At 44.4% G+C, this 25,931-nt stretch overlaps 1 protein-coding gene across 1 annotated transcript; it reads right to left on the reverse strand.

The window, feature by feature from the left end:
• Positions 1–770: 770 nt before the first annotated feature.
• On the reverse strand, positions 771–19,790 carry HSPA9 (heat shock protein family A (Hsp70) member 9). The gene is made up of 17 exons (XM_079969851.1): positions 19,639–19,790; positions 17,597–17,655; positions 16,097–16,184; positions 15,724–15,905; positions 15,250–15,374; positions 14,152–14,225; positions 13,630–13,736; positions 12,928–13,090; positions 10,947–11,039; positions 10,106–10,315; positions 7,870–8,097; positions 6,408–6,512; positions 5,180–5,297; positions 4,522–4,616; positions 4,119–4,211; positions 2,106–2,246; positions 771–1,525 (listed from the first exon to the last, which is right to left on the reverse strand). Exons 1-17 carry the CDS (start codon positions 19,699–19,701, stop codon positions 1,448–1,450), a joined length of 2,022 nt encoding a protein of 673 aa, XP_079825977.1. The 5' UTR covers positions 19,702–19,790; the 3' UTR covers positions 771–1,447.
• Positions 19,791–25,931: the final 6,141 nt, after the last annotated feature.

Genomic DNA, 25,931 nt, shown 5'->3' on the forward strand with positions numbered 1-25,931 from the left:
GGGGAGGAAGGGAAAGGAGAATGTTAGCCGCTTTGAGACTCCTTAAAGGGAGTGAAAGGCGGGATATCAAATCCAAACTCTTCTTCTTCTTCTATATTGAGCTTTTTGGGGGAAGATCGGATCACCAAGAGTTACTAAGCTTTTTGTGGGAGATGGGCAGTTCCAGCAGCTTCTTCGCAGCAGCCAAGGGAAGATTATTTGCTTATGTTTTTTTTAACACCTGTGCACTGAATATAAGATGACCCCCAATTTCGAACTAAAAATGAAGCAAAAAAATTGTCTTATACACAGAAAAATACAGTAGTTGGCGACGGCTTAATTGTGCTTTGCAGTGTGGGAAGTTGCTTCAAACCTCAAGGTGAGCTATGGATGGCCTTCATGGCAGAAATGAAACTTCTCTTACGGTCAATACTTTAACAACCCTTTAATCATTATTGTTTTATTTGGCTCACTGGATACATTACTTGGAATTGTATGTAGGGTCAGATGCCCCACAGCACACTCAATTCTATGAAATGCCAGTAGACACTAATAATGGAGAATGGATTCTGGATTCCTCAGGAGCAAACCTGTATTAAGTGATGCACTCAAGAGGGAAGAAAAAAGGTACACTTGTGAGCTTTACTCCTGTGAAAGGATGTTTCAAAACACCTGTTTAAAATCTCTAGTACATTTGACATCTTATATCGGTAGTAGCAGGTAGCAAATATCAGGCTGGGGGGGGGGTGTTTGAAACAGAAGACAGCTGTGATTTTTAAAAACACACAGGATTGATCAAATAAGAACATTTTTATTAATAGGGAAGCTGTTTTTCTGCAAGAAGAGACACTGGGCAGAGCAGAAAGCCTAGACAAGCAGTGCATGGAACTTCAGAGTAGCCTTATTTATATAGTAACAGCTACATTAAAAACAACCCATTTCCTTTCAGACAAGGATACTACGCTAAGGTGCAGTTCTGTGTTTTCTCTGCCAAAGCAGGTAAGCCCTGCCTCTGCCCAACCCAGGCCCTATTGAAATCCCTTCATGCTAAAGCAGAAATCTGTTCCCAAAAGGAGGATCCATAATTAAGGGTGGAATATACACAGTTCAGGCACCCCATGGGCCTCATCGTGCCACCCTCAAGCTGCGAGACATGGTTTCTAAACCTTCAGAAATCACTGCTGTACTTACCCCCCCCCCTATTCAATAAGAGCTCCATTAATCCTCAGGATGCACTTGAAAATGTCACTGACCCCCGAGGAGTTGTTCCGAAATAAATTTTTGATCAGGTGATAATTTCACTAGTAGGACGCCATCACTAAATTTATACATTCAGGAAATTATGTATAGTATACTGCAAAAACACAGTAAGACATAAATCTGCCCACAGCTGCTCAGGAAGGTCCATTGGCTCCCAAGCTTCGGAACATTGTCCTCTTCCTGCTCCAGTCCATGCGAGACAGAGGAATTATTGCTTTTCTTCCTTCTGATCCCCAGAGCTTGAAGAGCTTCCTGAACTCTCAGAACTCTCCCGCTCGGATGCCATCTGAAGAGGGGGGGAAAAGCAGTGTTAGCTCAGCAGGGCACCGACTAACAGGAGGGTGTAAGAACAGGGCTCCTTCTTATTTCTTGCTGGCAAGCTGAGCCACAAGGAAGAGTGTCGACTGGCAAAAAATATATATATTTACTTTTGCCAAGTGCTCAAATAAATTATGGAAATTTGACATCTTTATCTGCTAGTCCAATCAGCTGAGCTGAGGAGCCTGCAATCGTCTCCCTTAATCACCAGATCTCAAGATGCAAGCATTCAAAACTTGTGCTACATTTTTTTTCTTCCAATCACCTCCCATTCCTAAGGTCAGCTACGATCAGCTAGTACTGGCAATGTCTAGCAATCTCTCTCATGGTTTGACCAAGTGGTTTTTGCTTACTTTTCGTTTACCCAGCTGGTCTTTCACTTGCTAAGACCAGAAACATACATACAACTGGAAATTCCAAACCAGCTGCTCTTGCCCACCCTAATAAATAATAATAATAATAATACATTTATTGTCAATGTACAACTTGTGTACAATGAAATTAACTGAGCCCCCCCCCCAATACACTCCAGCACACGGCCCTCCTACCTTTTTATAGGCCATTTCAAAGAGTTTCAGGGATGCTTGCTGTAAGGTGGATGCTGCCTGCCTGATGTTCTCGCCGGTTTCGCTATCTTTACGAGCTAGCAGTTCTCGCATTTTCGCAATTTCTTCTCTCAGTTTGTTGCACTGTAAAGCAATTGCAGAGAAACACATGTCCATAACCCTTTCGGCGTTTATCAAAGCGGATCTTGACCTCAATAAAGCCACACAGTCTCCAGTAATTAGAAGGTGCCATCAGCTGCCAGGGTGGAAGGTATTTTATGGATACCTTCAGCAAGGGGGAGGCCATGGAAACCAATCTGCCTGCCCTTACCCCGTTAGTTAAAAAATAAAAATAAATCACTTGCCTAATAAGTTTTTGTTCTCCTAGGTCTTGCTGCAGGTGATTAAAGTTTAAAGTCTATTTATTCGATTTCTATCCTACCTTTTCTCCAGGGAGCTCAAGGTGACATACATGGCTCTCCCCCACTGATCCTCACAACGACCCTGTGAGGTAAGTTAGGCTGAGAGACACTGAGTGGTTGTCCAGGGTCACCCAGTGAGCTTCATGGCCAAGTGGGGATCTGAACCGTGGTCTCCCCAGTCCTAGCCCAACACTCTAACCACTACACCAGTGTTTCCCAACCTTGGGCCTCCAGCTGTTTTTGGACTACAATTCCCATCATCCCTGACCACTGGTCTTGCTAGCTAGGGATGATGGGAGTTGTAGTCCAAAAACAGCTGGAGGCCCAAGGTTGGGAAACACTGCACTACACGAGCTCTCAGACATGCACAGACTGCCATAAGCATCAAGGTCAGCTCTCTATCATATTTAAAAATCAGTTATTTATTCCAGCGAGTTCATGGCTTGCGGGCACAGTGAAAAGGTAAAATGTACTGAAATTCACAAAAATAATGAAAACGTGTCGATCAGGCTTCCTCAACCTCGGCCCTCCAGATGTTTTTGGCCTACAGCTCCCATGATCCCTAGCTAGTAGGACCAGTGGTCAGGGATGATGGGAATTGTAGTCTCAAAACATCTGGAGGGCCAAAGTTGAGGAAGCCTGGTGTAGATGCTGCTGTTGTGATCAGCTTCCCTCCCCACTGGTCTCCTAGAACCAGACGTAGTATGATGAGGGCGGAACAGAGAAAGAAACATTGGCGTAGTCTCAGATTGCTTGGGAAGGACTTGGGAGAGATAGCAGCTTTGGGAAAGGTGGGAACCTTAAGTCCTCACAACTGCCTCATTGGGGCAAGATCTATCAGGACAAGTTGCTATGCTCACTATAGTCTCCTGAGTCGACCTAGTTTCCCTGAATAGAGTCATGTTCATGGACACCATGTGATTTATTGCCTGAAATGTTGTCATGCATGATTACAGCTTAAACCATGAACATCGCTGCATAGCTGCCTCACCTTCACTGGCAAAGCAGCAGAAAAATCAGTAGGTGGGAGAAGCAATCAGGGACTGTAATGTTTGCTTTGCACAAGACCACCACACAAAATCAACAAATTTTGTTACTCTAATGGATGAATCATGAATTTAGCATCACCACTAGTTATTAAAGAGAACAGAACAGCATTTGATTCTCCTAAGAATTCCCTTCCCCCAAGTTGACTTGGCCCCTTCATGGCTTTTCCAGCAACCTTTCTCACACAGGGGACACTACCCCAATATAACAAAGCTTACAAGATTTTCTCTTTTTAATTTCTTGGGAGAAGTCTGCATTTATTATCTCTGCCAAAGGCTTTCTGGAATTAAAATTAAAGATCATGAATTGTTTTAAAAGCCTTTTCTCATTATCATAGGCTGCTTAGTTTCTCCGGTGATAAATTAGCACAGCCAGGAAATTGCTGTATGAAGGATTATACAATTTAGAGAGCATTAGTTTTGCACATTCTGACAAAAAGAGGAAGCAAATTCAGTACATGCCCAGGCAGCGTGTCAAATCCATACACAATTAATTTTAGACTGAGACAAAGGAAAACAATTCATTTAGCGCAAGGCAGAACACCTACCTCATCAGCAGGTAGCTGATCTTTGAACTCTTCCATTTTAGATTCTGTATCGTGGATTATTCCTTCTGCCATGTTTACAGCTTCAACACGTTCCTGTATAAAACAACAACTTTGGTGAAATACACCATTTGTGCCCCTAACACTCCCATATCAATGAGGATCATGAAGCTGACACAGAATTAGGCATCTAAATATATTTCACCCAACTGTATCTCTTCGGGTGCTCAATCATTCACTGATCTGTAAGCAAAAATTGCTCAAATTCTATCAACTCAAGGATTTTGAAAAACGAGTGTAGCATCTATTTTAGTTTGAGGACCTAGACATCTGCTCAAAAGTTCTCCAAAGACATAACTGCATTGGGAATCAATATTTCAGTCTAAAGTCATCACTGCAAAGTTACCTTTCTTCGTCTATCTTCTTCTGCATATTTTTCTGCATTTTTCACCATATTCTCAATATCGTCTTTGCTAAGACCACCAGAAGACTGGATCACAACTACAGAAAAATGAAATGGTATTTACACCTCACATTTGTATAAAAATTGCCAAAGCTGACTTTCTGCAATCCATATCTTCAATTAGTTTGTTCTCTTGCTTTTTCAAGAGCTATAGGCCTCCTATATTATTTGACATTTTCTACTATCTGATGTAGTACTGTCATTTTTAAGAACAAGAGTGCTTATGTAACAGATCTCAAAGCCAGGAGAGACAAGCTTCTCAGTTGTGTTGTGCTCAGTTAGAAATCTTCCACACGTTTTCAGAATGATGTGTTGATAATAGCATCACTGCACACACTTGATTGTTTCTGGCCATGAGCAAAGCTCAGAGATCTTACCAAAAGCTTCTAGAAAAGAAATTAAGCTCAGGTGGGAACTGCAAACTAAACAATGGCCACGTTTTATAGCTTGACAGAAGTTGCACACTAGTGTCTCCTTTCTTCTATTTTTCCTTCCTTCCCTAGCTTTCATGATAGTCCTTTACTGTGCCTGACTGCCATAACGATTCCATCTGTTCACATTCCCCCTCCCCTCCAAAGAAGCAACTATCCAGCACACTCACTCTGTTGCTCCCGTCCTGTGCCTTTATCTTTTGCAGAAACATGAACAATTCCATTGGCATCAATGTCAAAAGTGACCTCAATCTGGGGGACTCCCCGTGGAGCTGGCGGAATCCCAACCTAAAATCACAAGGTGCATTGTTGATAACCAAGAGGGTACAATTACTAATAAGATTTGCACTTCCTTATTAATTATGCAATAAATAGTAAGTATTTGAGATCAATTGCTGATTCTACTTGCTATGCAGTGAAACAAACTAACACTGAAGTAGTACTGTACAATCTAATATTGATCCCTGATCAGATGTCAAACAGATGAACAACTATTTGACTTTTAGAAGACATCTGAAGGCAGCCCTGTTCAGGGAACTTTTTAATGTTTTATTGTGTTTTTAATATTTTGTTGGGAGTTGCCCAGAGTGGCTGGGGCAACCCAGTTGGAAGGGTGGCATATAAATAACAAGATTATGATGATTTCCACAACTCCTTGTAGTTGGCATCCATCTGCCTTGGAAGACAATGCAAGAGTGCACCTTTGGTAGTAAAGTCAAAATGCTGGAGCGTTACAGCGCCTGCTGTGGCTGTAGAGACTAATACAGGAAAAACATGCTTTATTGCAGGTGGGGTAGATGAAGGCATCTGGTTTTGCTGAAAACCCACTTGCAGGTTAATGCTTATTTGAAGGAGGATTTTCACTCAATGAGCACATGCTTTGCATGCAAAAGGTTCAAGGTTCAATTTCTGGCATCTGTACGCAGGGTTGAAAGACGTCTAAGAGTTGCAGCCAGTGTAAACAGTACTTAGCTAGATGAACAAACACAGTTCCCTGTGTTCTTATGCTACTTTTCTATGCTATGACTACACACTTACACCCATTCATAGAAATGTAGAGAAATACCCAATGTCACTCAAACTCCAGGTAGACCCACTTATTTCAATGGGTCTACCCTGGCTATGATTTAGTACAGCAAATCTTGTACAGAAAATCTGCACATGACAATGGCAAAATTAACGCTACAGTTCATTTTTTCCAAGTATTGTTAAAAGAAGGTGCTAATAACTTAGCTAGGCTGAAAAAATAATGAACTCTTCTAACATGTTCTGGGGTTGTTGTTTTTTTGCTGCAGAAAAGGTTTGTTCCTGTGCAGCAATGTCTTTCAACACTAGTGGGCAGAATGAAACTACTTCCTATAATTTTCATACCATCACTGCAGATGAAAACAAACTTACCAAAGTAAATTGGCCAAGCAGCTTATTGTCACCAGCCATTTCTCTCTCACCCTGATGCACTTTGATCTCCACCTGAGTCTGTCCATCAGCAGCTGTAGAGAACACCTGTCAAAATGAAACACATTTGGTATCAGCAGGGTTACACAGCAGTTGTGCAATTAAAAATTGCAGCTGAGGGGAAAGCAAGAAGAATAGAAGGTAGCCAAACCAATAAGAGACAATGTAATTTCTTCCAAATAAATAATAATAATTTATTATTTGTACCCCACCCATCTGGCTGGGTTTCCCCAGCCACTCTGGGCGGCTTCCAACAAAACAGTAAAAATACATCAAAATGTCACACATTAAAAACTTCCCTGAACAGGGCTGCCTTAAGATGTCTTCTGAATGTCAGGTAATTGTTTATCTCTTTGACATCTGATGGAAGGGCGTTCCACAGGGCGGGCGCCACTACCACGAAGGCCCTCTGCCTGGTTCCCTGTAGCTTTGCTTCTCGCAGTGAGGGAACCGCCAGAATGCCTTCGGCACTGGACCTCAGCGTCCGGGCAGAATGATGGGGTTGGAGACGCTCCTTCAGGTATACTGGGCCGATAGTACTACAACTATCACAGCCTTTAACTTCTTAGCTACTGGAAAGTATAATATGTACTAGCAAATGACTGAAGTTCTGGGGGAAAAGTATCTTATGCCTTAGAGTTGTAAGACAAAGCAGTGCTCCCAATGTATCTCCTACTTCCCCCACCCTTCCCAGCAACCTGTCTACATAGCTACAGTGGTGCCCCGCAAGACGAATGCATCGCAAGACGAAAAACCCGCTAGATGAGAGGGTTTTCCGTTTTTCGAGGCGCTTCGCAAGACGAATTTCCCTATGGGCTTGCTTCGCAAGATGAAAACGTCTTGCGAGTCTTTCCCCCTTTTTCTAAGGCGCTAAGCCGCTAATAGCGCTAATCCGCATGCTTCGCAAGACGAAAAAACCGCTAGATGAAGAGACTCGCGGAACGGATTATTTTCTTCTGGCGAGGCACCACTGTATTGTTAGGTTCTTTGGGATAGCTCAGTTGGTAGAGCCAGAGACAATTAATCTCAGGGTTGTGGGTGTGAGCCCCACACTGGGCAAAAGGTTCCTGCATTTCAGGGGGGTTGGACTAGATGGTCCCTACCAACTCTACAATTCTAGGATTCTTACATGACTGGGCAGCATACAACAGTTACACCCTTCTTAAGAATCATAGCCACTGCCATAGTGGAGGAACAGCTTACGAAAATCTTCATTTTTTCCTATACTGTCTAAACCTTTGAGCGCAAACAGCAAGAGAATGATGACCTCCAAAAGACCAAGAGGAATAGGAAGGAATGCTTTAGGGGCAGGGACATAGCATAAACCATAGAAGAACACACAGTACCATTTCACATAAAGCAATACGCAGAACACTGTCTCCCATACACACACACTCTCTCCTACCTGGCTCTTCTTGGTTGGAATAGTCGTGTTCCTGTTGATGAGCTTAGTGAAAACTCCTCCTAGCGTCTCAATACCAAGGGAAAGAGGAGTCACATCCAGCAGCAGCACATCAGTGACATCACCAGCCAGCACGCCTCCCTGGATGGCAGCACCAATAGCAACAGCTTCATCGGGATTAACTGCTTTGCTAGGAGCCCGGCCAAACAAGTCTTGGACAGTCTGCTGTACCTGAATGGATACATAAGACATGCAAGCCTGTTAAGGTTTTTTTTTTTTGGGGGGGGGCAGGGGTTTAAAAATGGCAAAAAAGCCCACTGAATCTGCAGGTGACTCTACAGTAGACACATTCTCAGTTTCCCTCTAATTCTAGGAACAACATGCAGCCCACTCTGAATAAGAAACAGAAGCTTTGAGGTTTATATACAGTGGTACCTCGGGTTACATATGCTTCAGGTTACAGACTCTGCTAACCCAGAAATAGTGCTTCAGGTTAAGAACTTTGCTTCAGGATGAGAAGAGAAATTGGGCGCCGGTGGTGCGGCAGCAGCAGGAGGCCCCCATTAGCTAAAGTGGTCTTTCAGGTTAAGAACAGTTGCAGGTTAAGTTCGGACCTCCGGAACGAATTAAGTACTTAACCCGAGGCACCACTGTACATCATTGCACATATCTGCAGAAAACCACCACCATTAACTTACAGGAGACAAATACAGCCTTCTCATATGCCAAGAGAAATAAAATTATAAAACGCTTGCCTTCTGGACCCACAGCATTCTTTTATATAACGATCAGCCCTATTCAGTTATTCCCCCCCCCCCTCCAGACGATGGACTTGCCCCAGCCTCCAGGACATCCTCCGTAAGTTGGAGGGCTAGCGTCTCTAGTAGGCAACCTACAAGAACAGAGCAGGCTCCCCACTGCACACAGTCACCCTCTAACATGTGAAGGATGAACTGGGCATATGATAGGAGAGGCAGGCTGAGTGCGTTTATTCACACTCTATGTGATTAACATGGGACAGAACACAAGACTTGGATAGGGCCAAGTGCTGTGCCTTCAAACGACAGATATATAATAATAATAATTTTTATTTATACCCTGCCCTCCCCAGCCAAGGCCAGGCTCAGGGCAGTTAACAAGCAATAATAAAAACAAGTTGAATGAATACAGCTTAAAAACAAGATTAAAATACAACATTAAAATATTGAAACATTAAAATGCAGCCTCGTCACAGGAGGAGAAAGGAAAAAGAAAGAGGGGGAGGGAATCAAATTGGCTCCAAGCCAAAGGCCAGGCGGAACAACTCTGTCTTACAGGCCCTGCGGAAAGAAATCAGATCCTGCAGGGCCCTGGTCTCATGAGGCAGAGCATTCCACCAGGCCAGAGCCAGTGTTGAGAAGGCCCTGGGCTCTGGTTGAAGCTAATCTAACTTCCTTAGGGCCCGGGACCTCTAGGGTGTTGCTATTTATGGACCTTGAGGCTCTCCATGAGGCATACTGGGAGAGGCGGTCCTGTAGGTACGAGGGTCCTAGGCCGTGAAGGGCTTTAAAGGTCAAAACCAGAACCTTAAATCTGACCCTGTACTCCACCGGGAGCCAGTGCAGCTGGAAAAGCACTGGGTGAATATGCTTCCATGGCAGAGACTCCGTGAGGAGCCTCGCTGCAGCATTCTGCACCCGCTGGAGTTTCTGGGACAGCTTCAAGGGCAGCCCCGCATAGAGCGAATACAATAGTCAGGCTTTTGTCCACAAACAAAAGGCACAGCAGCAAACCAACAGAATAATCTGAAAACAGGAGGACAGAGGCTTGAAAGACAGGGGACACTGTTCTTCTCCTGACCCTTCAGTGCCTCAGCGAGGGCTTTCTGGAGCCTTCAACCATCATGCATAAGCCTCTGGGCACACACTGCCTCATTTATAACTTAAGAGAGATACGCTGGTGAGCTGGGAAGGAAGCCCAAAAGCAAAGACCTCAAAAAACAAAAACACAAGCAACTCCCCCTGCAAAACAGACTTTAAATTCAAGCTACCAAGGTTTTAGCCACAGTTAAACTTTAACAGGCAAAGTCACGAGTGGCATAGGCAACAGAAAGGTAATGTTCATTTCATGCCAACACCATCTGCTGAGTTGCTACTCACTCCAGTCACTTTTGCTGTCTTAAGAGTTAAGCAAAGTCCAAAGGGCACTACTGATGATATGGGGGTCCCAAGTATATTAAGTCACAGGAAATCTATTATACCTTAGGCATCCTGGTCATGCCACCAACTAATATAACTTCACCAATGTCGCTCTTGCTGACTTCAGCGTCCTGCATGGCTTTCTGGCAAGGTGCTATTGTCCTTCTGATCAGATCGGCCACAATCCCCTCAAACTGAGAACGAGTCAGCTTCATATTCAAATGCTTTGGTCCTGAAGCATCCATTGTAAGATATGGCAAGTTGATGTCTGTCTGAAATGCAAAGAATGATCAGCCATCAGAGATAAATAAAAATCAAACAGCACCCTTTCTGATCTGACTCTTTCCTCAAGTCTGTAAAGGTAACCAAATTGTTGTTCGTATTTATCAAGGACTTCTTTCAAACCAAATTTTTAACACACCAACTCAAAATTTACAACAAATGTTTAGTTAAAACAAATCCTTTGTTGTTACAGAGAAGATCTCTGGCCAAACAGCAATGCTTGACTGCAAAGCTTGAATAAAAAATGTACTTGTCACATAGTTAAGATCACTAGAACAAGCTACAGCTCACTACATGAGCTACATTTATAGGATATGGCACTTATCTATTACTCTGGCCAGAAAGAAAAGCTATTTATTTTTTCTCAGTAATAACTAATTCCCTCGGAGCACTGAAAAAGGCAAACCCACCAGTCACCAACATTTGGGGCTTCTCCAGTCACTGTATTGTACATGATTAGTAGTTTACACATCTGGCTAGGCTCTAGGAATTTCCCCCAAAGCAACACTTCCATTAGAGTATTATCACATTTATCCAGGACTGCAATACTTCCACTACTGGGGAATACGCCCCACCCATTGATAGTGCTTTTGCTTGGAGTGAAATAATTCATTTACTCACCTGGACTGAAGAAGAGAGTTCACACTTTGCTTTTTCTGCGGCTTCCCTCACCCTCTGTAGAGCCATGTTATCTTTAGTTAGATCAACACCTGTCTGGAAAAGGACAAACAACATGCTCATAGTATTTTATTGTGACATAGCACAGCATTACAAAATCCCCATTCTCTTACACGTTCAATATTTGAAGTGGCTCTTGAAAATCACATGTGCTTTATAGCACTGACAGTATTAATTGCACATGCTACCACATAAACAGCACAGTACAGTCATACCATGAAGTTGAACAGAATACATTCCAGAAGCCCCTAGGACTTCCAAAACGTCTGGAAACCAAAGCGCAGCTTCTGATTGGCTGCAGGAAGCTCCTGCAGCCAATCGGAAGCCCCGTTGGACGTTTGGGTTCCTAAGAACGTTCGCAAACCAGAAAACTCACTTCCGGGTTTGTGGCGTTTGGGAGCCAAAACGTCGGATTATCAAGGTGTTTGGGATCCAAGGTATAACTATATTACCAACAACTTAAAAGGCTTTGCAGTGTATATGATGTAACACATCAGAGATTTACCTGACTTGAGCCAATTTACTAATTTTCATTGTGTTAACGGATCCTTAAACAGCGAGGCTGGGAATTCTCTTTCCTTCATTCTTTTTAATTAACATTAGAACTAAACCGCTAGACAAAGAGAATCGCGGAACGGATTCTTTTCGTCTTGCGAGGCACCACTGTACACAAGTGCCCTCTCAGTTGCCAAGCGGTCATTTCCAGTCCCAGTTATGTTCTGCTTCTCAGGTACACATCATTCCTGCCCGAGCTACGTTTAAGGGGAAAAGGTAAACCTTCGACTGCCAGAAAATGAATGCTAAACGGTACTGGATGCTAACTAAATCTGGCAGTGCTGAATTGCCTATTAATGTCAACATTATATAATCCACTCAGCGAGCACCCAAGCCTTTTCTACATAGCACCATCAATTTACTTCAATGAATTTGGATTGGCTGTTCACTAAACTTTATCTGACACAACTAACAAAACGAGACTGACAGTTAACCAAATTTTAGTTGCATCCATAAAGAAAGGCACTGCACTGAAACTGTGTGCTCTGGGAGAGGCTTTTTCTTCTACATCCACTCCAGCCTCAAACAGCCGTGCAAGGATGGAAAGTATAGCTGCCATTATATGGCATGGAGATCCATGGCTCATGACCATGCAGGCAACATGTGTCAGGGAGCCATAGCCAAACACAGCACTACAGCACACATGGACCTTGTGCCCCTCCCCCTGCAAGCATTCAGATACATGTCTACCCCAGCTTCATACTTTTTGTGAGGGAAATGCAGCAAACATGTCCACCACTGTAAAATGTGTACTGGCCTTCAGAGAGTTAGGTAAAGGGACCCATGACTGTTAGGTCCAGTCGTGGATGACTCTGGGGTTCTGGCGCTCATCTCGCTTTACTGGCCAAGGAAGCCGGCGTACAGCTTCCGGGTCATGTGGCCAGCATGACTAAGCCGCTTATGGCGAACCAGAGCAGCGCATGGAAACGCAGTTTACCTTCCCACTGGAGTGGCACCTATTTATCTACTTGCACTTTGACGTGCTTTCGAACTGCTACATTGGCAGGAGCAGGGACTGAGCAACGGGAGCTCACCCCGTTGCGGGGTTTCGAACCGCCAACCTTCTGATTGGCAAGCCCTAAACCACAGAGCCACCCGCGTCCCTCCACAGTGCCACTGAGTTAAAATGTACTAAACACACACATCACATGCCTCCCCCCTGCTTATGTTCAAGAGGTGAAGACGTGTTTAAAAGCGAACTACAAGGGGATTTCAATAAGGCCAGTGGCAAAGGAGCAGAGAGTGCACAGCTTTATTGCCTTGGAAACCAGTGTGGCTCTTCTAATAAAGTTAGATCCATGCAGGTCTCCCTTGAAAGAGCTCTCTGCTGGTTCCTTCATCTCCAGACCATGAAATACAAGTGACTTACCTCTCTTTTGAAGTCTTTCACAATATGCTGCAACAAGGCCTGGTCAAAATCTTCACCGCCCAAGAACGTGTCACCATTGGTGGACTTGACCTCAAAGACTCCCTTCTGAATTTCCAAGACAGAAATATCGAATGTGCCACCACCCAAGTCGTAGACTGCAATACTAAAGGGGGCGGGAGAGATAAATGCATTATCACCTTCAGTCCTGGGGGGACTATCAGTTTCCTCTTTTTAATCAACGGCTAACATGTTAAAGGCGTGAGGCTGTTGCAAGTTGCTTCATTTCATTACTTGGAATCTTAAGATTTCAGAGGATGTCCAATTTTTGCCGCACTGTCTATTTAATTTTAATCCAACAAGCAACTTGTTGAAACAGAAGCTTGTGAAGGCAGGTATCAGGAATTAATTGGTTTATCTCCTTCTTGGCATGAAAGCCACTGTACTCTGCTTAGTTGCATGGAAGAGAGAATGCCACCAATTTCAGAGGTTGCCCTGCATCTCTGCTTACAGGAACATAATATTTTGCTATACTGAGCACAGAGGACTACATATGAAAGTATGCTCTAAAGTCAGTTCCATTGTTTGCCTAAAAACTGGAGGAAGCTGCTCGGAAGCTGGCAATTCATTTATCTGACCTAAGAAACATGAAAGCAATGGAGCTCAAATTTTCAGAAGACAGGAAGCAGGGTTTTATATACTTACACTTTGTCTTCAGACTTATCCAAGCCATAAGCTAGTGCTGCAGCTGTTGGCTCATTTATCACCCTCAAAACATTCAATCCCGCAATCTGCCCGGCATCTTTAGTAGCCTTGGAAGAAAATAATGGCATGTTAAAACATTGCTTGATTACAAAAAAGGCCTATGTTTCCTCTGCAAAACAGCTTTTGAGAGAACTCTTGTAAAGCAACTATAATGGGGAAGTGGTATAAATTCAGTGGCTAGAGCATCTCCTTTGCATGCAGGTTCCATATCCAGCCCCAAGCTTCACTTAGTGGAACTGAGACTGCCCCTTTTCTGAAATCCTAGAAGCTGCTGCCAAGTCAGTGTAGACAATACTTGCTTCCTAGGTTCTTAATGGAGTCACATGCATTTTGGACTTCAGGCATTAACATATCCATGGAGAAATATATATGGAAAAGTGTTCATGTATACTACTGCAGCAGAAGACAAGATATTGGAAACAGCCACACAGATGAAGCAAATTCAGATTTCAGCAACCTTACCTGCCTCTGAGAATCATTGAAATAAGCAGGGACCGTGATGACAGCATTTTTTGCCGGATGCCCCAGGTAATTTTCTAGTAAGTAAAAAGCATCATTTAAAATAGGTTCATATATAGACATGTCAAAGCAGAGGTTCCAATCTGGATGGCTTCCAGCTAATGAAATGATTTAGACTCTATGAAAGATTGGGGGTGGGTTTGCTTTTTAAACTATTTGTATTTTGACCTTCCTCCAATGAGTTCAGGGTGGCATACAAGAAACAGTCCCATTTCCTCCTCGTAACCACCCTCAGGGTAGGTTACACAGAGTTTCTGACCGCGCTCCTAATATTTGGATTAAATTTGAATCCAGGTCCCTTTGGTTACAATCTGACACACTAGCAAATCACCTACAGTAGCTCTGTTAAGTAGAGATAAAACATGGAATATTTTCCTGTGTGTTACCCCTTTCCTCATCAGGATGTTGTTGATGCTTAATGTTTTACTATGTTTTATATACAGTGGTACCTTGGGTTAAGAACTTAATTTGTTCTGCAGGTCTGTTCTTAACCTGAGGTACCACTTTAGCTAATGGGGCCTCCTGCCGCTGCTGCGCGATTTCTGTTCTCACCCTGAAGCAAAGTTCTTAACCCGAGGTACTATTTCTGGGTTAACAGTCTGTAACCTGAGGTACCACTGTATGCTGTAAGCCACCCAAAGTGGCTGGGCGAGACTATGCGTGACTGCCAAGTACAGGTTTATGAAATGCATACTATTCCCCCCCCTTGTGCATACTCATTGCCTTTCTCCTCTTTCTATTATAATCCTTAATAAACTTATTTCATTTGAACCCAGGTCTTGACTGGATTCTCTACCACCAAAGGGAGAGAGCTCCTTCCATGCTGCCCACAGTTCTTAAGTCAAGCAAAATGCTTCAAATTAACAGAAAGCAAGAGGGCAAGATGAGCTAGTACTGGACCAGTGTACACTGTGGAAATTTAGCTGGGAAACCCACTACAATCTGGTAAATAATCCATGGGTCATGGGCACCTCGTTGGTGTGGGGATGCTGGGTCCCTCTACTTCCCACACTCCCAGCTCAGATACTCTACTGTACAAACCTGCTGTCTCCTTCATCTTCATCAATATGAAGGCACCAATCTGGCTTGGGGAATACAGCTTTCCATGAGCTTCTACCCAGGCATCACCATTAGAAGCACGGACAATTTTAAAAGGAACGTTTTTGCTGGAAGTACAAGTATTTTTAAAAGGTTACAGAGCCTGTGTCAACAAATCAATCATGCATCATCACCATCACTCCACCGGCATTGTTCTTTAATGAAGCAACAAAGCAGGCAAAAGGACATCTTTAAAAGAACAAATGTTGCATTTCTATAAAACCATCTCTGGACTATTATACGACAGAGACCCTCTAGTCCAAAGTCCAATCTTGGTCTGGAAAATTGGCCAGTGAAGGCCACTTTCTTTCAACTGTTTTATTCTGATCATCCACAACTACATTTGGAGCTTACAAAGTGCAAATATGTTTAGGTTTGCAGCACAGTTTGCATTAACAGAAAATATAACTTCCTTACATATCCTTCTGCACTTCCGAATCATCATATCGCCGCCCAATTAGTCGTTTTGTTGCATAGAATGTATTGGGGGGATTCGTGACGGCCTGTCTTTTAGCTGGCATGCCAACCAATCTCTCACCATCGCTTGTAAAGGCTACAACAGAAGGGGTCGTCCTGGCACCTTCCGCGTTTTCCAGCACCTATGCAAGATAAAAGAATATGCAACAGTGACTGTAGTCGAAGCAGCAGAAACTGGGTTTTTCTATTTTATCATCAGGAAGGGTTGGTTTCTATTTAAGACTATAAGCTCCTTTGTGGAGTCGGTTCCTAGAAAAATGGGATGTACATTTTAAGAAACAATGAAGTGGATAAACAATTATTTCTAACTCACCTTCGCTTGCTTCCCTTCCATGACTGCCACACAAGAGTTGGTCGTGCCGAGATCAATGCCAATGACAGCACCTTTGATTGCTTCTGATCTGAAAAGATAAATTTAAATGTATTTTAAGCAAGGAAATGTCTACCTTCCATCGTACCACAAAAGCAGCAAGTCTACTACTGTTCTTCCAGCTGCCATAGTTAGAATAGTGACTGCATTATAAGCAGTACAACAAAAAGATCAAGGCCATACTTTATCTTGTCCCTAATCTATGCCAAGCACGCACTTCAGCATATTTAACAAACTCACATATTTAACTACAGTTTAATTGATTCCAGCTTTTCAAAGGCAAAGTTATGGTTTTGGCCATCACTACTCAGAAAAAACAGAAGAGCTTTACAATGGGGGCTTCACACTAGATCCTATGACCCTTTCAACTGCTGCTGTTTCACACAGCAGTATGCTGAGAGACAACTGGTAAGGCAATTGTCCTCCCTCATCACTAGCCAGAGAAAATTCAGGATTGACCCAGGTTGCTTACAGCAGTGCCCTGCACCCTGACAGCACAAAGCTATCACCCACCATGAATTATAGATCTGTGAATTATAGAGGGAAGATACACTCTTCAAAGATATACATAGAAATTCTGACTTTAAACCTCTCTGGGACAATACTGCCTGAAGAGCTTTTAGAACCAAGGTAGATGAACCATAGAGGTTGGGTCTATCAATTGCCATTAACCTGACAGATAAATGGAGCCTCAATATTCAAATGCTGCATGACGACAGCTCTCTTTCTTTGTATAAATCCCTTCTTAAAGCCAACCTTTGCACTGAAGATTTTGGCATAATTTCCTACTTTCCTTGCCCTGGAATAATTACACTATTAGTTTCCTGTTCATTTCCCCCTTGAAATCCCTTGGCGCTGGGGTCCATCCTCCTGCGTTTTGTAGATGGTGATATATTAAAGAAAGAATTATGGAAGACACTAGAATTTAAGTTTTTTCTCCAACCAGAACCCATGCCCAAGCAAACCGCTAAATTTTCATGTCAGTATTAACAGATTTCAGAAAACCAGTGATCTACACAAACTGAAATTCTCAGATTTTTTTTTTCTTGAGAGTGAGACTGAATTTCCCAACAATTACCTTTTTTTTTTACCAAAAAGAAACAGTACGAAGGTTAATACTTGTTTGGCATACGTGCTCCCAGTCTCACCATAAATTTCCAGTTCTGTCACCTGCCATTTTTTTTTAGTTATTGTCTTTCTTCCCTCTACTTTTGGAGAAAGAGCGCTCAAGAAATGTTTGGTCTTCACACCACCCATGGGTTCTTGATAGGACTATAGCTTTCCCAAAAGCAAAAGCTTTGAATGCCTACAATCTGAGGAACGAGTTGCCATCTTTGTGATGCTCCTTTTAATACTGAAGTAAAAATTTGCTTTTGCACTTTCAGTTCACACTGTCATTTCAACAAGACAAATAATGCTAGCTTGTTCAGCTATGTTACTTACGCATATTGCCTGCTTGTTACAGATCTGAGGATATCTTGACTTACGCCATTCCAGAAAACCTATAAAACAAATGAAGCTAATGAGATGTATTCATAAACAGCTACTATATATCAATGAAAATAAACCACCTTCTGCCACCACTCTTACTGCTCTTAAAACTCAAAAACTTGTCTTCCTACGAGAAGACTGCACCAGTTAAAAGCTTGATGATGGCTTCAGCTTGGCAAACCTCCCGACTTCTGTAGTTTTTATTGCCCTACCTGCTACAGCTCATTTACATTCTGATCCTATGCATGTTAACTAAGAGGTCCCACTGAGCTGGATGGAACTTACTCCTAAACAAGCCCACACAGAAATTCAGCCTCATGAGCTATATCAAACACACCCGAGCAAGCTTGCTTTCCAGGGGCAATTCCTTACTAAGATGTAATCTCAATCATACTGCTTCTCAGTTCCCAAGCACCTCCCACCTTACCAATTACTACTTCAACAGAAGCTAGTTTGGTCATGATACATGCAGGTCCCAATCATTCTAATCCACCAAGGCTAATTTTGCTGCTCCCCACGTCCTGAAAAAACTTGATTTTTAACATACCCTTTCGGATTCTTATCTACCGTGCTAAATAATCACTGTACCTACTAACTAAAGCATGGGTAGGCAAACCAACACCGTGGGGCCAGATCTGGCCCAATCGCCTTCTAAATCCAGCCTGTGGACGGTCAGGGAATCAGCGTGCTTTTACATGAGTAGAACATGTCCTTTTATTTAAAATGCACCTCTGTGTTATTTGTGGGGCCTGCCTGGTGTTTTTACATGAGGAGAATGTGTGCTTTTATTTAAAATGCATCTCTGGGTGATTTGTGGGGCATAGGAATTGGTTCATATTTTTCCCCTAAAATATATAGTTCAGCCTCCAACAAGGTCTGAGGGACAGTGGACCAGCCCCCTGCTGGAAAACAAGTTTGCTGACCCCTGAACTAAAGGGCAGAAAGCTCAGAAAGAAAGGGGGCAGCTGTGCTACTCCCTTTAAAATAAAAAAAAGTTCCAAAATCCAGCCTTGCAGCAATACTTTTTATTAGGTCAAGGTAAAGGGACCCCTGACCATTAGGTCCAGTCGTGACCGACTCTGGGGTTGCGGCGCTCATCTCGCTTTATTGGCCGAGGGAGCCGGCGTACAGCTTCCGGGTCATGTGGCCAGCATGACTAAGCCGCTTCTGGCGAACCAGAGCAGCGCACGGAAATGCCGTTTACCTTCCCGCCAGAGCAGTACCTATTTATCTACTTGCACTGGTGTGCTTTCAAACTGCTAGGTGGGCAGGAGCTGGGACTGAGCAACGGGAGCTCACCCCGTTGCGGGGATTCGAACCGCTGACCTTCTGATCGGCAAGTCCTAGGCTCTGTGGTTTAACCCAGTATTTCCCAACCTTGTGCCTCCAGCTGTTTTTGAACTACAATTCCCATCATCCCTGACCACTGGTCTTGTTAGTCAGGGATGATGGGAGCTGTAGTTCAAAAACAGCTGGAGGCCCAAGGTTGGGAAACACTGGTTTAACCCACAGTGCCACCCGCGTTATTAGGCCAACCAAAATAATCAGGAAACGGTGCAGAACCGTTACATAAATTATTCGGCGCGTTACATAAATTCTTTAATGGAGATGCTCCCCGCCCCCCCCTCTACCCGCTTTAACACACGTGCTCTCCTCACTGGATGCCTGAACCCCTCAGGCCCTCGAGCCAGGCAAGGATCTGACACCCAGCGGCAAAAGAAAACTCAATTTTCTTTACCCCCCCGACCCTCCCCCTCACACGAGGAAAAATAAAAAAATAAAAAATTAAAAAGCCGGTCAGATTTCACGAAGCACGTGTCTGCCTTGACACACGTGTCCTGCGCGACACACGTGAGCCGCGGAAAGCTCGCGGGAACCGCGTTCCCGAGCTCCAACCCCACCCCCACCCCGCCTGAAGGGCAGGGAACGGGGCCCTTCCTTTTTCTGAGGGGGCTCCCGACGCCCTTGCCGCTCGTCCGTCCGTCGCGCCTCACCTGAGCAGGCCCTGCGGCGGCCCCTCCGCGGCGAAGAACCAGCAAGCGGGCGGCAGTCAACATGGTGGCGTCGGAGGCCTGAGGAGAAGCGGAGAGAGCTGCGCGCGGCCGCTTGCGGGTGCTTTCTCGAAGCCTCTGGCCCACGTGAGGGAGGCGAGGGGGCGTGGCCCAAGCCCTCGCTCGCTCGCGCGCACGCGTCGTACGAGGGAGGGGGCCTTCCGCCTTCTCGCGGCCGTCTTAGCAAAGCGCCGGGGGGGGGGGGAGAAACGCCCGTGTCAGGAAAACACACACACACACACACACACACACACACCGGTACCGCTTTGAAAGGCACCAGTTTCTTTTTGTAAGAGGTTTTTTGTTGTTGTTGTTTTTTAATTATCCCTCAAAGAAAAGTGCCGCATCAGGCATTTTCCTAGGACAGCTTCGTGAATGGGCCCTTGCGTGGAGGCAGCCGCCGCGCAACGCCTCAAGGTCAAAGATTGCTTGATTGACGCACGACGGGAGGGGGGGGGAGAGAGAGAGAGAGGCGGGACCGGAAGCAGGCTTTTTCGCAGGGGAAAGAGGGCGCGCGTTGTTGCTCGGGGATTTCCAGGCGCGCGTGCGCAGTTCGCAAGCGCCTGACGAAACGGGCTGCAATGCTACGCGCGCGGCTTGACCCAATGGGATGTGCTAAATGTGCAGAGTTAGGACTGGTCTGCAAGAGTTCGCCTCTGCGAGGTCGAGAGCAGAGGAAGTGATGAAATTCTCCTGGGGGGGGCATGGCTTTTTAAAATTTGCATCCCCCAAAAGTCCCTTTTAAATGTACATTTGACGAACCAGTGCCGGTTTTACGTATAAGCTAAACAAGCTATTGTAGCACCCTGCTTGTGGTTAACACTTAGCTGGAATGAAATATTCAACGCAGCAATAGAGAAATTAAAATAATAATTTATTTGTCAGACAAATAAATATGAGGCACAGTGGTATATGGTTACCAAGCTCTGGCCTGGCCTCCTGCCATTCTGGCCAGCACTTATATTTCCTTAATCCAGCCCCCTTGCTCCTCCTGTGGCTGCCTCTGTCCAATCAGCCTGGTTAAAATTCCTATTGGCTGTTTGCTAGAACCAATCACAAAAGATACACCCATTTCCTTCTTGCCCTTTTTTGGAAATCAAAAAGCTATATATTCTTCTATCTATAAATGACAAATAAGTAGTAATATATCTTACATGTGTCTCAACAAGGAATCTTAATTACCAGCTCACCTCTTGCCCTCCTTGCCCTATTGCCTTCCAAAACAGATGATTAATCTTGAATTTTTATCTTAAGCATATGTCAAGGATTTTGAGTTCACATCAACATTGAGAGATCTCCTTCATTTGAAGGTTTCTAAACAAAAGGCCTGACAACCATATATCAGGAGTGCTCGATGGCGTCTCCTGTCTGGCAGGAGGTTGGGCTGGTGGCTGACTTAATTTCAGGATAGTTACAACTCTTACAACTATATGAAATAAGAATCTAGCATTTCTTAAATCCTTTACATAATTATATTTAAACTAATATATTTAATACATAAATAACCTTTTAAAAGGAAAAGAAATCTTAAAAGGATCTTAGTTTAAGAAAGAAACAGCTTTAGAAAAGACTTCCCAAAAATGTTCTCTTTCTGCCAGCCAGACCAGTTGCTTTTTCACTGCTCTTGACCTTTTTAACCTTAGGAAGAAGATATGGCTCATTTTACTATTTATCCACCCTTAATTTGTAGGGTCAGTGTAACCTTGGCTCTCAGCCTGTAATTCCCTTTTTACGACTTTGAGAATTGTTTTCTGCTATAAATCAGGGGGCCCCCTTGTCTAGGAGAAAAACATTTTGCCAAGGTTCTTAGGCAGCTGCTCTTCTGCCTGGCATGAACATTTGAAAATCTTTAAGCTCATTTTAAAATACAAGCCCTGATTAAACATATAAGGTTTAATAAAAATGCAGGCTTATGATTAGATGCCTCACTATAGCTTAGGACCCCACTCTCTTGCCCCAACCCCAAATACTTATTTTTTATTATAAATTTTATTTAAATTTTATTAACCTATAAAACATATACATTTACACATACACAACGTACCGCCTTATTTTCATAACATAAAACATACTGTGATAGGAATTTTGAGGTCTTGTAAAGGTAAAGGGACCCCTAACCATTAGGTCCAGTCGTGACCGACTCTGGGGTTGCGGCGCTCATCTCGCTTTACTGGCCGAGGGAGCTGGCGTACAGCTTCTGGGTCATGTGGCCAGCATGACTAAGCCGCTTCTGGCGAACCAGAGCAGCGCATGGAAACGCCGTTTACCTTCCCGCCGGAGCAGTACCTATTTATCTACTTGCACTTTTGACGTGCTTCGAACTGCTAGGTTGGCAGGAGCAGGGACCAAGCAACGGGAGCTCACCCCATCGTGGGAATTCGAACCGCCGACCTTCTGATCGGCAAGTCCTAGGCTCTGTGGTTTAACCCACAGCGCCACCCGCATCCCTTTGAGGACTTAGATATATGTTAAATGTTCATAAGTGTACCAACCAAGTACGTACATAGATCAGCACAGGAAGACCGACCTGAAACCATTTTGATTCCCAAACTGTCCCAAACTGACCAAATGTTTTCTCTGCAAGGTCCAGGAAAATGGAAAAGCCTCCCCACTGTATTTTCCTTCACAAATCTTGTCTTAAGGGTATGTCTGTGTTTGAATAGGGTGTGAGCCTGTGACCTGGTCCAGGAACTAAGTATTTATCATTACAGAAGACCACTGCTCTCCAAGACCTTAAGTAGAAGGACCTTCCTAGCTGTTTTAACTAGAAATCCAAGGACTAAACTTGTCACCTTCTGTACACAAATCATGTTCTCTGCCAATGAGCAAAACAAATAAATTGGCTGACTTGTCATGTCACACATCCACTCAATTGAACTGAACTGTGCAAGAAGGAATTCATATACGCTTTGTATGGCTGCCCTGGGGGAGTGGTACTCCCCCCCCCGAATGCCCTGTGCTCCGTGGGTTTTGGGGTGGGGTACACTCAGACATGACACTAACTGAGGCCCAGACAGTTTGTTATGTACTGAAGTTCTCACCCTGGGCCAGCAGGGGGATACTGTAGATAGTTATGCAAATGAAGGATCGAAAGTGACGTTCAGTGATTGGATAGTTTGTATGCAAATGAAGGATCGAAAGTGACGTTCAGTGATTGGATAGTTTGTATGCAAATAAGGATCGAAAGTGACGTTCAGTGATTGGATAGTTTTAGAAAATTGTTACAGTTACGTTGTACTGGAGCTCTATATAAGCAGGCTGACTGAGCTCTTCAGTTCTGTTCTGTTCTGGCCTCTGAATAAACAAGAGCTGTTGAAGAATCGCTGTGTTGTCTGATATGTTCGCCCACAACCTAACACAGTTAATGTGCAGCAAATCCAAATTCATTGAAGCTTTGGCTCTTGGTCCAGGTCCAGGCCCAGGTCTCCAGCTGCACATTCCTTCTCCTCAAAGCTGTTAGAGCAATAGCAACTCCTCGGCATGTTCTGGCTTGTCTCTCTCAGTGCCCAGGTCCTCTCCAAGGGCATCTGCTGTAGACACTAAAAGTTCAGTTCAGCACCGCTAAGCCTGGCCAGCTTGTGTAGCCCATGGCACCACAATAGCCTCTTTACAGATAATAATAATAATTTATTATTTATACCCCGCCCATCTGGCTGGGCTTCCCCAGCCACTCTGGGCGGCTTCAACAAAATATTAAAAGACTGTAATACATCAAACATTAAATGCTTCCCTGAACAGGGCTGCCTTCAGATGTCTTCTAAAAGTCAGATAGTTGTTTATTTCCTTGACATCTGCTGGGAGGGCGTTCCACAGGGCGGGCGCCACTACCGAGAAGGCCCTCTGCCTGGTTCCCTGTAACTTCGATTCTCGCAGTGAGGGAATCACCAGAAGGCCCTCGAAGCTGGACCTCAGTGTCTAGTCTGAACGATGGGGGTGGAGACGCTCCTTCAGGTATACAGGGTCAAGGCCGTTTGGGGCTTTAAAGGTCAGCACCAACACTTTGAATTGTGACTAGTATCTTGGAAGTCTCTAGTTAGCCCTTCTGGCTACTTACACAGGAGGGCTGCATCCACACGTGGGGCTTATTGTGTTAGTTTTGCTTCTTATAGGGGTGTGTGGAGTGTTAGGGAAGGGGCAGTACATCTGGTAGGTGACAGGTTGTGCTCCTTCTGGGGCAGTTTGGTTCCCCATCCTGCACTCAGCTCTCACCTGTGGCTCCTGGAAGCTGTCAGCTTCCAGGAGCCACACCCCAGAAACAGATTTGACTAAACCAGGTGAGGGTCACTGATGAGTCCCATACCCTTGGTGAGTTAGGGACTTCCCTTGCATATGAAGACAGGCGCTGGCAGTTTGAGCAGGGGAGACCAATAGTGGGTTCAACGGACAAGAAAGTGGTTTCTGCATGTGCTGGAGAGGGATGTGGGGGGCAGGTGGGGCTTGTCAACCTGGCAAGGTAGCCCATCCAGGAGAAGGAAAACTGGTCCTTCAAAGGCTAAGGGGTAAATCCTACACAAATCCAGAATGGAGTTCCTACGGTGGTTGGGTGGCACCTTGTACTCCTCCTTCTGGCAACTCCTGAAGCCGAGTTGGTGCCAAACATATTGGTCTGTTCCCCACACTTGTTCTAGCCTCTGTTCTCCACTTTCTTCCTCCAGTAAGGACTATTTAAGCTTATGAATCCCAAGATTCCTTCATTATGGCCTGGTGGGAGCAGCTGCCCCGTCCTTGACCTCCTCTTGGCTGGCCTGACTGGCTTGCAACAGCACTGGCTTAAAGATGGCGGCAGTTACTCTACTCTGCGGACCTCCACACATGCTCAATAACTGTGTTTGTGAGCAGGTTTCCTTATTCATGGGGTGTTGCTTGCTTCAATTTCCTCCTCATCTGTTAAGTCCCTTTCATGAGCCATTACTTGCATAAATACAATTAAATTAGGGACGGGGAACCAGGGATGATGGGGATTCGAGTCCCAAAAACACCTGGATGACCACAGGGATACCCCTCTCCCCCAAAAAAAAACCCCAATCCCTCAAAAGCAATTTGTGGTGCAGGATTCTGTCCTGAGATGGATGCTGCTCACACATGAAAACCGAAATGCTCTTGCACCAGAGGGGGGCAGCAACAAGCCGTCCCACTTTTATTTCCTTTCTTTCCTTCAGACTGCTCTTGTGAATAATGAGCAGGGCAAGAAAGACAGCTCAATTCAAATCGCTGACAAATGGCATGCATATATTTGGCAGACTGTAATTAAAGCAAAAGCATGCTCAAGGGGGAAGCGATCCCAAAGCTTTGTTTATAACAACTCCCCTTTGTTGTCACTCCACTTACGGAGTCAGTGCTAGAAAAGAATAGATGTCAAATCTTTCAGAAAACGAGGCTTTAATTCTTGGCTCAGTCACACTAACAGCAAAGATTGCTATCAACAGAGCAGCAGGGGGAAATCCATTTCTATGCTCTTAAGAGGGGCTGTTAAGACAGAAGGAGGAGGAGGAGGAGGAGGAGAAGAAGAAGAAGAAGAAGAAGAAGAAGAAGAAGAAGAAGAAGAAGAGGAAGAAGATATGGTTTACCCTTCCCTTCTGCAAATAGCTGGACTCAGCCAAGGCTGAATTCCGAATACCAAGCTGTCCTTCTGATCTTCTGCTTCATATCTTGTATCCTAGAATGCAATCTTGAAGAGCAGCCATGATAACCTTTGCTGCAAAAACTCTGGGTGCCTCCAGACCATTTTGGGGGACAGATTCAAGAGCACACCAGGAAATTTAGGTTTGTGCATTTAATATGGATTAAAGCCCTCTGCCAGCCTAACGCAACAAGTCCACTTTTAAACTAGAAGCAGGCTTCTACAGTTAGGAAGCAGTGCTGAAATGCACTGTGTGATAGGAATTTTATGGTCTTAGATATATGGTAATGTTCATAAATGTACCAACCAAGCACGTACATAGATCAGCACAGGAAGGCCAAGCTGGAACCATTTTGATTCCTAAACTGACCAAATGTTTTCTCTGCAAGGTCAAAGTGGGAAACCTCCCCATTGTCTCTTTCCTCACAAATCCTGTCTTGAGGGCACATTTAAGATATGAATCGGGTGTGAGCCTGTGACCTGGCCCAGGAACTAAGTATTTATCACTACAAAAGACTGGCCAGGCTCCCTAGGCAATCCAATCAAGTAACCTGCCAGACAGGAGATAAACAACAACAGGAGAAAAACAATATTCAAATTTCTGTTTTAGACCGTC

The sequence above is a fragment of the Podarcis cretensis genome (assembly GCF_951804945.1).
Source record: "Podarcis cretensis genome assembly, chromosome: 3".
Classification (NCBI taxonomy): Eukaryota; Metazoa; Chordata; class Lepidosauria; order Squamata; family Lacertidae; genus Podarcis; species Podarcis cretensis.